The 12800-nt window shown below is 31.7% G+C and overlaps 2 protein-coding genes across 5 annotated transcripts; one reads left to right on the top strand and one right to left on the bottom strand.

Annotated features, from left to right (window-relative positions):
• Positions 1 to 42: 42 nt before the first annotated feature.
• Positions 43 to 2619, bottom strand: LOC123217463 (14-3-3-like protein GF14 iota). Its single transcript, XM_044638501.1, has 7 exons — positions 2450 to 2619; positions 1767 to 2073; positions 1317 to 1404; positions 1098 to 1207; positions 841 to 989; positions 411 to 478; positions 43 to 329 (listed from the first exon to the last, which is right to left on the bottom strand). The coding sequence occupies exons 1-7, from the start codon at positions 2523 to 2525 to the stop codon at positions 324 to 326; spliced, it is 804 nt and encodes a 267-aa protein (XP_044494436.1). The 5' UTR covers positions 2526 to 2619; the 3' UTR covers positions 43 to 323.
• Positions 2620 to 9113: 6494 nt separating this feature from the next.
• On the top strand, positions 9114 to 12611 carry LOC123216070 (probable 6-phosphogluconolactonase 2). 4 transcript variants are annotated; one of them, XM_044636427.1, is made up of 4 exons: positions 9114 to 9410; positions 10020 to 10219; positions 10295 to 10430; positions 11676 to 12611. In XM_044636427.1, the coding sequence occupies exons 2-4, from the start codon at positions 10047 to 10049 to the stop codon at positions 12165 to 12167; spliced, it is 801 nt and encodes a 266-aa protein (XP_044492362.1). In that variant the 5' UTR covers positions 9114 to 9410; positions 10020 to 10046; the 3' UTR covers positions 12168 to 12611. The 4 variants fall into 4 exon arrangements, with proteins under 4 accessions (XP_044492362.1, XP_044492363.1, XP_044492360.1 ...); XM_044636428.1 differs by having other exon boundaries at positions 9114 to 9492; XM_044636425.1 differs by having other exon boundaries at positions 9115 to 9410; positions 9958 to 10219.
• The last annotated feature ends 189 nt before the right edge of the window (positions 12612 to 12800 follow it).

Below are 12800 nucleotides of genomic sequence, written 5' to 3'. Positions count from 1 at the left end.
ATAGATCAAATAAATCCGTTGAAACTTTCAAACTTGGGATGATAACAATGGAATTAAAAGAATAGTGATAAATATCCAATATTTTTGACAAGTCATAGACGAAACACTCAAAACAAAAGGAAAATAAATGGAAAGAAAGAGGAAAATGCAGAACAAGTGATCAGTTTATAATCTGACTTAGCCAAGACTCAAAAGATAAGTTGGCATCATGAATGGTTAATTTTTTCTATCCAGATCCACTTCTAAGAAATAGCTGAAACCAAAGCTGCTTCTGTAAAAGCTTTAAAAATTCCCATAGCCGATTGTAGCTCCCAACTTACCCATCAATGCTGCAAAAAAGAAAACATGTTATGCAACAGTAAAGGCAAAAGAATTGGCAATTGTAGTGAAAAGAATGCATAAATACTTACCTCAGCTTCTGCAGTAGATGCAGCAGCAGAAGCGGGCTTGGATTCTTCAGCTTTGAAGTTATCTTCACCTACACATGTCCATTTTGCTTGAGACACAGCTTTAAGAGGACATTTCAATTCATGCAAATTGGTTAAAACCAACCAGATTTGCTACTAAGATGCAATCAACTGAGACCAACGAAAAAAAAGGGAAATTGGTTCCTATATATATGTGTGTGTGTGTGTGTTAAGGCATTTTACTTGAACCTCAATGAAGTAAATATTCAGCAACATGTAAGATCATGTAAAATGGAGATGTCAGGTTCCTATATCACCACTGTACTACCCCCAAACTCACTTTCATAAAAATCAATTTCAGATTACCTATATTTTGTCTATATAATCCCACTAAATCTAAGCATGGAACTAGATACTATAACATATACAGTACCTCCATCTTCAGGCAGATCAGATGTCCAGAGAGTAAGGTTGTCTCTCAACAGCTGCATAATCAGGGTGCTGTCCTTGTATGATTCTTCACTTAAGCTGTCCAACTCTGCAATTGCCTCGTCAAAGGCTTGTTTAGCCAAATGGCAGGCTCTTCAAGTATTGAGAAAAAAACAATTTTAAAAGTTAATCAGATGATCGAGCAAAACTAGACAAAAAAAGAACTCAATGAATTTAAATTACAAACCTAAAATTGACTACCTTTCAGGAGAGTTCATTATCTCATAGTAGAATACAGAGAAGTTAAGAGCAAGGCCAAGACGGATTGGGTGGGTTGAAGGAAGATCTTTGTTTGCGGTTGCAGAAGCAGCCTATAAGGATTAAAAAAGGTTAAGAGTAAACATCAACGAAAGATTTAGTAAAGAATGCTAGATAAATATTTCCACTTTTCTGTATGAAGTAGATGTCAAATGGACATGCCTCATAGCCCTTCAAAGACTGCTCAGCCGACTCTTTTCTTTCCTGGTCAGTCTTGAACTCAGCAAGGTACCGGTAGTAGTCACCTTTCCTGATTCAAGCAGGAATATGTGAAATTATTTACACCTGAGCCAACTTCTACAAACACAAGCGTAAACAAAGCATACATAAAGAAAAATATGAAGTGATGCAATAGAACAGCCAGATAATTCATGTCTCTTCAGCAGGTGAGAATCGCGATTAAAGTGCCTGCAACTTACATGCGCAACAGGCAGGAAAAAGTTACTGTCATGCAAACAAAGTATTTCCATTCTTGATATCTTTTTGGATATAATCAAAACATATCAGGTAAAACATAATAACAAAATTGCAATATGAAACCATTAATGATACTGACAGTTATAGTAATTACTTCTAAACGAATCAATATATCCTAAGAGCAAGATTACTCACATCTTATAGTAGAAAACTGTGGCTTCTCCGGAAGTGGAAGAAGGGATGAGGTGGGTGTCTATGATACTCAAAATATCACCACAAATCTTGGAGAGTTCCTCCTCTACCTTTTGGCGGTAACCCTTGATCATTTTCACATTGTGCTCATTTCCCTTAGACTCTTCTTTCTGTTCAATTGACGACATAATGCGCCATGAAGCTCTTCTTGCACCAATAACATTTTTGTACCCCACAGAAAGGAGATTCCTCTCCTCCACAGTCAGCTCAACATCAAGTTTCGCAACTTTTTTCATACTCTCAACCATTTCTGCACCATTTACAGAGATGGTTATCAATCCTAATCTTCTTCAGAAACATATTTCTCATGCCATCTACTCCAGTGACATTACATGACAATAGATTCACAACAACCCGATCAACACAGATGAAATAATCTCAACGATCATTAATAAACAAAATTCAGTACTAAAACTTATCATAAAAAACGCACATTATCGAGTAAAAACGTTGTTCATTCTAATGAAAAATCTAAATTTATCAAGATTATTACATTAATTAAAACTATTAACAACCATTCACATTGTCGACTTATACCATTGTTCATCCAAAATAATCATTTTAAACGAGATAAAAAAAAAATGAAATTTTAAAAATTGAAAGCTACGAATGAATGAAAATGAAACCTTCATATCTCTCGGCCTGTTCAGCGAGCTTGGCCATGTAAACATGAGTCTCTCTCTCCTTCTCCGTCGTCGACATTGCGGTTACTCGAGAGAGATCACAGAAAAAAAAAATTAAGAAAGAAAGGAATAAAGTATAATAAGAGTTTGAAACTGAAACGGAGACCTGGAAAAAGATTAGTTAAAAGGAGAGGAGTGAGGGATTTTTATATATACAGGGAGGGTGATAAAGATCGAGCAAGTTGGGGGAAGCGATGACCGGATCTTGACCGTTGGATGGGGAAGGTTTGTTTAAAAGAGAGCGCGCGCTATCCGGTGATTTTGTGTGTGTGTTTTATTTTGGAAGGATATTCCTTTTTTTTTTAATTTTTATTTATTTAAAAATTAATTTGCTTGGACTTGGATTTGTTCAATCTCTTTCTCTTCTGTCGGAAGGGTTGATATGTAATTTTACATCTACATCAAGGTTCCTGTTTTTTATTTATGCTTTAAACTTAATTTTCAACTGAGTGTGCGTTTAAATTGAATTATGTAATTATTGAGAAATATGCACCAAATTTATTCACAAAGGAAAGGATTGAGTATAAATAATATTACCATAAAACTATATATATAATTTTTACATATAATTTTACGTATAAATAATGATGTATCATCAGATGATTAGATATTGTTTTATTTTTAATTTTTAACTATTTAATCATATAATGATATATTGTTATTTACGTATAAAAATTATACATATAACACTACTTACAATATGAATTCCCAATGGCGGAATGGCCTCCATTGCTTTGATTATATTTTGTTTCCATTTTTAATTACAACATTATATGCTCTCCAATGAAATAATTGAATTATTTTAAATTAAAAAGTAATCCCATCTCATGTTTTATGTGAAATAATTATACGCTCTCAAGTAGACACGACTTTAGTCCCGTCTATTATCGTGTTTATTTTTTATTAATAATATATTAAAATCAAACTTTTGATCTATATATTATAGTGATTGTGGGTCGATCACTATACATAAAGTTTTCACTTATTTGATATGTTCGATTTAGTATGAAAAGAGCAAACCGACTCAAGCATTCAAAAAAAAAATTATTCACGTGTATTAGAGATGTATTTTCCAAATGGTGGAATGCCTTCTTTCCACGTAAGAGGCATTGAGTTCAAATCCTATCAATTCGATTTTGTATTAGATCACTGAATAATTCAATGTATAGCTTATAATTGGCTCTTGTTGCTCAATTTGAGTTTAGTTAGTAAATATGGTGAATAATTCTCCCAATTGGGGATGTAGCTCAAATGGATGTTCATGTAATAAGGTTTAAATTCTGTTTTTTTTTTTTTTTTCCTTTAATATTAACTAGAGAGTCCATATATATATATATATATATATATTTTACTAGAGAGATCCTTTACCTTTGTATCTATGTCTAGAATCTCAAAAACCCTACAAACTAATGTACATATAAACATGCTAGTTATTACTAGCATTTGGGCATTTCCAGAAAATAAAGATGAAGTAAGTTTGATTTGATCACAATATTGTCAAAGATTTGTTTTTACCCCTATTTCTAAGTGAAAGGTCTTTAGTTTGTTATTTATGACTATTTTACTCTGTTTGAAATCCCAAAAACCCTACAAACTAATACACAACTATACTTGTTGACCATAACTCATGTTAGGTTTTACATAATATAAAGATGAAAAGTGATAAATTTGATCACAACATCATTAAGATTTGTCGTTACCCTTGTTTATATATATATATATATTTAAATCCTAATATATTGAATTTGGTCAGTTAAAATAGAATTTTTAAATCATGTTATTTTGTTGAAATATGAAATAATAGCGTTATAATTATGAACAATGCTATATGTATCCATTTTTGATACACAATTCATGTATACAGTGATGTGTTATCATATAATTAGATGTTTTAAAACATGTGTCATCATATGATAAAGAAACATTTAATCACATGATAACACCTCATCTGTGTACATAAATTATGTATCAAATATGGGTACATATAATTTTATTGTATAATTATGATCTCATATTTACATAAGATAAAGATAAAAAGTGATAGATTCAATTACAACATTGTCAAGATTTGCCCATATTTCTAAATGAAAAATCGTCTGTTTTGTTCTTTATTTAAGGATAAAGTGACACGTAATATATAATTTTAAATATATAATTATATATTTAAAATTATGGGCATTCAAAACTAATTAATTAAATTAGTTTATTAATATTTTGAATCAAACTAAATTTTCGGTTTGAAGAAAAATCATAAAACGAAATCAAATCAAATTTTTGGTCCATCAAATTTGAATTAAATTTTTAAAAAATGTGTTTAATATTTTATCTAATTTTTTTAAAAATAAATTTGGTTAGATAACCAAATTAAAAAATTAATTTTTTATATTTTATTCCAGTTTTGATTTATTCAATTACCAACTAATTTTAAACACACTTATCTAAAATCGCGTGTATGTAACATTATTGGTGAGTAATTTCAAAGAGAATATATCTCGCGGAAGGCCGTGGCCCGTGCAGGAAGCTTGAAGGCAGGCCGGCTGGCCAGCTAATTGTAGGTGAGTGGAGCACGAACGAAGAAGCGGATTTTTTCCCTATCTTATCATCTGATTTTGACAGTTCCTATCTTTATCCACAATTAGTAAAAGCTGAAATTGGGTCACCCAACCTAAATTATCATTGGTCCACTAAACTAGATATTCCCTTTCTACATTTCCTCCCAGCTCTTCTACCAAAATTCAAAATGTGACAACTCATAGCCTCTTGTTTTTGGGAGGCAAATGGGTCATCTTATTTTAACATTTCAGTGGGCATAAACTTATAATCGTCCATAGAAAGATCAATTGCTTGGTGAGTAGGGGAAACGAGAAAACCCATGATTGACAAGACATGAATAAAAAATTTCATAGAGAAATGAACAAGTATTTTCCAAAGTTTATCTATGGAAAACGTTTTAAAATAATTATATATTTTTTATAAAAATACTATATATATGTATTATTATTTTTAATCCAAGAGTATCTATCTCTCAACCAAAACCCTTTTTATATTATGAATTGTTTTTATAAATATGGAAAACACTTGAAAAAAAAAAAAAAAAACTACCCAAAATGAATATAAATCTACTTAGATGAAATTGCAATAGAAAAAACTAACAATTGGAATGACTAAAGTTAGGGTTTTTTGTTTTCTCTTAATGTTGTTTGACAAATAATTATGTCCACAAAAGCATGTCAACATTATTGTTCCATTGATAACATTTTTCTGCAGTGCTAGGCCTTATAATTGAGATTCAAAAGCGAAAGGAATAACAAAGTTAACAAGTAATTACATCCAAAACAAACTTTAAAGAGTGATGGGATCTAGGAACTAACCAAATATGTCAATTACTCATCCTTTTTGGTCCATATTTGTGGGCCTATACCCCATCCTTCCTATCTCTTTCCTTTTTTTCCCCACTACCTGTTTTAATTGATTCCTATATTTTCTTCAAGAAAATTTTGGTTTGGTTTATTTATCTTTCATGTCTTTGTCCACCATTATTAAACCTAGTATAATTCGTTGTTTAGATTTCCCATGATAGTGAAAGAGAGAATTGATTAATCAGTTATATTATCTAATCAAACAAGAATAATTAGATATGAATATAAATTGAATACCGAAAAGTTTTTAATATAATTTAATTATTGTTTGAGAGCTTTATGTTCACAATTTTGAGAAAGTACCCTAACAAAATACAAATTGAATTTATAGGAGAAATTGTCTCGAAAATGATTCATTTTTTTCATAATTGCCTAAAGTGAATAATCGGGGTTTTTTTTTTTTTTTCAAAATCGTCTTGTTTATATTAAAATGTGACATATCTAATCTTAAGTATTGGATGCTAACTATTTATGTTATAGAAAAATTTTTCTTCTCCTTTCCTGTTCTTTGAGTGTATTTATAAGATGAAAAATCTTATCAATTACTTTTTAAATTTAAATTTAAAAAATAACTTCTTATTATATTACATAAAGATAACATAAAGAGCATGCTTCATTAAGATAGTAAGTTGTTATCCTCCACCATAGGCGTGAGATTTGGATGGAAGACATGTTGACATTTTGCTTTTTAAAAGAGGAGACATCCGTCCGCATGTCAAGTTGTTAGTCTTTATTCTTTTAGCTAGTCGCAACTTTGGGTGTTGTATAATCAGTTCGATTAACGAGTAATTTTCTTTTATATTATAATTGTCTTGCAATTTATAGAGTAGAGTGTGTGTAGGACTTTAAAACTCTTCTTAAAAATACTTGTGACAACGATATCTTGACTTGTGTAATTAATATTTCGTATGTCCCTTGTCTATTGATTAAGTTGCTTTGTATATATAAGATCGAGAAAGTATGTTAAAATCTTATTTATAACATTTCAAATTTACATTCAGAAAATATCTTCCTATTATATTACATGAAGATAAAATAAAAATTATGCTTCGTTTTTACCTTTTGTTATACATATTGAGATACATATAGAAGATAGACTAACTATTTACTTTCTTACAATGTGAGAACTGTCTACCTGATGTCGAGTTGTTGATTGTTATTCTTATAGTTAGTCACATTTTCAGATATTGTTTCATAAGTTCGATTGAATAGAGGTTTTTTCGTATAATAATTTATAAATCAAGTTGTTAATGAATTTTACTATAACAAAGAAAAAAGAAAAGTCTTCGTTTTGTTTTCTAATTCTTCAAATCAAATAATTTTCAAAGTGTCATCAACTATTTTTAAATTGTACAAGCTACTCAAAATTTCAAAATTATTATCCTAACTCCATATTTCTCATAATTTTAGCACAAACTATGTCACATTGATATACATTACAGTACGAAATTGAAAAATGAGCTGCGCTTGATAGAAAATTGATTGGACTCATTTGACTTCTGCAGCCAAGAAGAAACTATTTGGGTGAATGATTTACAAACTTATAATAAATAAATAAATGAATAATAGTTTAACTTGTTGAAACAGGCAAAGATGGGAAATGGGTTTTTTTTCAAAATTTAGTAATGATTTAATTGAAGAAGAGAAATTGTAAAAGGTAGATTCCCATACGCCATTGCTGGGAGAGAAAAGCTTGATTAAGGAAATTAGTGGTCAATTTTTGATGCGTCAACTTTGTAATGTTTGATTGATTCGAAGTCAACCATTAAAAAGAAGAAGTATAATAATTTGCTTAATCTCCAATTAATTAAAGTTAATGATTCTTAATTGTCGTTAATTTTCAGCCCTAAATTCTCTTGACTTGGGTTTAGTAATTGGTGGGTTTCAATGGTGGGAAACAACTACTGATCACTCCATTTTCTTTCTACCCTTTTGTTCATTAGTGAACCATGATGTGTACAATATATGTTCAACTCTTGCGTGCTTTGATCGTCTAGTGTAATGTGTTTTTGTTTGAAAACTTGTTTTACTGTACAATTTAAGTTTGGAAACTATAGTTGTCATAATTATTGCCCACCCAAAACTAAACCCACCTGAATTGCCACCTATCTAAACATATCGAAACCATAAAACATGACAATGCAGCCCTTTTACAAGTTTAATTGAAACCCTATCGTTTAGTTACTACAATTATTACCATCTAAACCCAAACCCATATAAAATCCACCCACTCAAGTGCAAACCTACAAAAAAGAGGGTGAAAGTGCAGCGGAAAGAAGAGAATGTCGATGATGATAATTTTGACATACAAAATATTATTTAAAAATTTTGTTAATATAAAGTAATATAGGAAATTTGCAATGTGAAATATAATAATTTAACGTGTGAGAAACTTTAATTTATATTATTTAATGTGTGAAAAAATATATTAAGACCAAAGTTTGGGTGAAAAACATAAATAAGTGGGAGAAAGGGAGATGCCTCATGCTTCTCCTAAGACAGAGTAGACAACAAGAAGCCATTATTGTTTCTTACTTTTAAACTGTCTTCAACTCATGATTCCCTATTGCTTGACATTGACTGGAAAAGAGAGAGATTCCAAACCTGTTCTTAAAATCTTCATCAATTTTATTTTATTAATTAGATTGTTTTTATTTGTGGTGGTGGGATGGATGTTGGAGACACTAAACATTATGAAGCTTCACATCATGTCCCTTTTGTCTTACTCTTAGCTGAAAATGGCTTTGGTTTTCAAGTAAACAAATCTTAAGGAACATTGGGGGTTGGATAAGAATGGCAAATATCTGGTTTTGAGGAGACAACCAAAAAGATAAAATTAAAAAGAAAATAAAAGCATTGATTTTTCTTTATAAAACAGAGAATTCTTTACCAAAACAAAAAGTAGAAATTGGTACATTTGTCAACCAAATACTCGGACTGGTGTTTGGCCATTCTCGTCTTTTGTTTGCTTTTCCAAAAATGAACAATCACTGTTATTATTATTTATCCACATGAATATGTTTTTTTCATTGTATCATATACTTTTTTAAACTCACTAAAAAAAAATTTTAACTTTTTGTTTACTGATTGACAGATAGCAGAACTTACAGGTGGGATAGATCTTCTCATCATCTGTTAAAAATAAATAAATAAAATTTGTAATCTCTATCTAATAGTTATCCAATTACCTGTGTTATTGTGTGTTTTGTCACGATCATTGGATGCACGTGGAAGTGGAGGAGGCAAATTCTTTCTCAACAAGAGAAGAGAAGCTTTTATTATAAATTAAACCAGTAAATGGATTAAAGAATTTTATATTCATATGTATTTGTATAAATATATATACAAATGATTATATCAAATTTATTTAACAGAGAAATCTTTATTACTATATAACGTTTCCCCTTTTCGTGTTGGTACCCATCTTCCCTCTTCGTCAGTTTCTTAATTCTCTCTGCCAGCTCTCTGTTTTCATTTTTTTCTTTGTAAGCATTTATCTTACGGTGTTTCTTTTTTGTATTCAATGATTCTGCTATGTGTTGCAGTTACTGAAATTATAGAGTGCATGTGGGTTTTTTATTTTTTGTTCTTTTATTTAATCTTCGGATGGTTTTTTAGTTTCTTGTTGTAATGTGAGAGTGTTTTATGATCTGGGTATGTCCATTTTTTGTGAAATTGTTCTATTTCATGTATATTTTGTTGATTGATATGTTTTAACATGGATCTTTGTTTTTACTGGATGATAATGGTCATACCCTGATGGTTTGATTGCCTTTTTTCAGGTCAATTGTGATTCCATGCATACCATGATCCGTTTTCTATTATGAAAAACTTGTTTGTAATTTTATTTCATTGATTCTAAGTATGAAATTTATTTATTTGGTTTTTGATCATGGTCTCTGTAGAGGTTGGATGTCTCGGTGTTAATGATCTTTGAAGTGGGGGTTGTTTCTTTGCCATTCTATTTTCTTTGAAATAGGCACCGTTTTTTTTTTACAGAATGCTTAAGTAGTTTTAGTTAAATTTTTGCAGGTGATAATGCCGCCCTTTTTTTTCAGTTCTTCAATCTGAATTTGTTATCTTTTGTTTTAAAGATAAGAGTTATTTTGCTTTTGGAAAGCATGGCTCTCGCTGGGGTTCACAAAGATAGAAGGGAGTTGAGGATTCATGAGAGTTTGGATGAGCTTAGTACTGACTTGGCAGATTATATTGCTGAATTATCAGAGGCTTCTGTGAAGGAGAGGGGTGTCTTTGCCATTGCTTTATCTGGTGGATCTATCATTGGCTTAATGGGGTATCAGTGCCTCCCTTTTTCATATTTGATTGTTTGATATAGTCGTTTTTGGTTTAATTTTCTGTTCGGAAGCAGGAAACTCTGTGAAGCTCCTTATAACAAGACTGTGGACTGGGCTAAATGGTATATATTCTGGGCGGATGAACGTGTGGTAGCAAAAAATCATGTCGAGAGCAATTATAAGCTTGCAAAGGATGGTCTTTTATCAAAGGTTTGTTCCTTAACTTTGAATGCCTTTTCCATGTTCTCTTTCTCATAATTATCTATCTTTATAGATCTTTTGATTGACTGTAAGAAAGATTCAAGAGAAGTAGATTCCTTAAACTAGCTGTCTCTCTGGCATTTCTAGTATTTTGTTCCTTCTGTTTATGTAATAAGAAAAGAAACATGATCTTTTTTTGTGGTATTCCTGCTGAAGCAAGCGCATCCAGGTGACTGATATTGGGTTAGTATGAACTGGCCTCAATGTTGGTCTTCATCCCATTCAGTTTCTAGAGGTTAGCCACTCTGCATATGCATTTGTGGTTCTCACCTGCATTTTTACCATTTCATCATGTCAATAGTCAGTCAAATATGCAGTTTGGAGTGTGTTGTCTGCTTAAGTTCCATTTCTCAAGACATGACCTGCTGTGATTTGGAATCAAATTTTTGTGAACTGATATATTTTCTTGTCAAGTGTATCATGTACACATATATAATTTGTGGGAAACTTGTGCAGATGGTGAATGTTTGGAAATTCAATTTCATTACTGCTACTAATGGAATTTTAATGCATATGCTTAAGTTATATTTCTTCATATATGTTCAAGCTTTTATCTGTGTAACTGGAGAACTGGTCCTTCTACCGATCAGGTTAAACTATTGAAACACCCACCATTCTTTCTCAAGCTTTTGAGCACAATGAATTCACATCCCTGATTTTATTGCCAAGCATTCCAATTGAAAATAATATCCACTTCTATCACATGGATGCAGTCTAATGCTTCAGCTGAGGTACAATTCTTTGAATACACATGTACAATAAATTTGTCAAAATAAAGGTGGAAATTGTATTCCTTTATTAATTTAAGTTATATATTTCTTTGTTAGTCATTATTTATTGATAGCACATCCTCAACAAAACTTATATCTGTTATTAAGTATTACAGCTTCTTTTGAGCAGTCTTCTTTCTCTTTCTCATTTTATGTGTGTGTGCGTGTGGGGGAACTCAGTATGCTAAATTCTAAAAGGTGTGGAGATGTAGAATACTAAATCATTTCTGCTTAAACTTAGACCTAGGTATTTACCCATTATCTTTTAAATCAGTGCATTTACTGTTGTCAAAATATTGTGGCCTTCCAAACAAGATAAATTTAGTATGCTGCAGTACCAGCTGCTTATTGTTTCATTATATTTTAATACTTTTTGCACCATTTTGTGTATGCTATCAATATCAGATGCATTTCATCTTAGCAGGTGCCGATAGTCCCTAGTCATGTGCATTCGATTAATGATTCGGTGTCAGCAGAGCAGGCTGCTGATGATTATGGGTTTGTCCTTCGACAGTTAGTGAAAATGAGGGTGGTCAGTGTTTCTGGTATTTGTGACTGCCCAAAGTTTGACCTTGTCCTTCTTGGAATGGGCTCCGATGGTCATGTTGCTTCCCTATTCCCTAAGCACTCACTGCTTGATGAGAAAGATGATTGGGTAACTTTTATCACTGATTCCCCTAAACCCCCTCCTGAGAGGATCACATTTACTTTACCTGTCATCAATTCAGCATCAAATGTAGCCGTGGTCGTGACAGGTGAAAGCAAAGCAGAGGCTGTACATTTGACAATTGATCATGTGGGACCTGACCGCCCAGTATTGCCTTCCCGGATGGTTCAGCCAACAGAAGGGAAACTGGTTTGGTTTTTGGACAAGGCGGCTGCATCAAAACTTCAAAGTGTACAATTTTGCGAGTAGGGTCAAGATATTTTTGCCAAAGTGGTTATGTGTAGTGGTCCTAGTGGGGGAATTTGAAACAATTGGTCCTTTTCGTTCCATTAGTTCTGCGCCTCTTTTGCATTGGGTTAAATTCTCCACTTTGGCTTTTCTCCTCCCATTTATGTTGTGGTTGGGTAGTGTGATAATCCTTTTTGTAACAAGAGATAAATAAATCTGGGGCCTCCATGAAAATGGCTTTTTTTTTCCAGGTTCTAATTTCTTTGAGGAATGACTGAAGATAAGATATCGCAGTCAGGGAAAGCCAGTCGATTAGAATGCAGAAGAGCAGGTCCTCTATGTTTCATGAAATGAAGTGGTTTTTTTTTTTTTTTTTTTTCTTTCTGGGTTTCTCATAGTTTCAGTCAAATTTTGTCAAGAATGCTACTCTTCTATATGATCAATGAGATGTCAATGTTGTTTATAGCTTTATCTTGATATTATTTGAAGGTTTTTTATAGTGAAAAGACAAGTTATGCTGTAAACCCTTTACTCTTCTACTGCATTTATGCAAGGCAGGAAGAAAAAACCCTTAAAAATATCTGCAAGTAATTCATGAAAATGACTGTTTCACAGAAACAAAACCAAATTATAGTCCTCTGACATCAGCCTAAT

The sequence above is a fragment of the Mangifera indica genome, chromosome 5 (genome assembly GCF_011075055.1).
Source record: "Mangifera indica cultivar Alphonso chromosome 5, CATAS_Mindica_2.1, whole genome shotgun sequence".
Lineage (NCBI taxonomy): Eukaryota > Viridiplantae > Streptophyta > Magnoliopsida > Sapindales > Anacardiaceae > Mangifera > Mangifera indica.
The sequence above is the reverse complement of the archived record's forward strand: the minus strand, read 5'-3'. Positions and strand labels throughout refer to the sequence as shown.

Coding starts and splice junctions, on each gene's coding strand:
- LOC123217463 (XM_044638501.1), bottom strand. CDS start 2,525: ATGTCGACGACGGAGAAGGAGAGAGAGACTCATGTTTACATGGCCAAG. Junction 2,074..2,449: donor ACAGGCCGAGAGATATGAAG/GTTTCATTTTCA, acceptor TAAATGGTGCAG/AAATGGTTGAGAGTATGAAA. Junction 990..1,097: donor ATAATGAACTCTCCTGAAAG/GTAGTCAATTTT, acceptor CAATACTTGAAG/AGCCTGCCATTTGGCTAAAC.
- LOC123216070 (XM_044636427.1), top strand. CDS start 10,047: ATGGCTCTCGCTGGGGTTCACAAAGATAGAAGGGAGTTGAGGATTCAT. Junction 10,220..10,294: donor TCTATCATTGGCTTAATGGG/GTATCAGTGCCT, acceptor GTTCGGAAGCAG/GAAACTCTGTGAAGCTCCTT. Junction 10,431..11,675: donor AGGATGGTCTTTTATCAAAG/GTTTGTTCCTTA, acceptor TCATCTTAGCAG/GTGCCGATAGTCCCTAGTCA.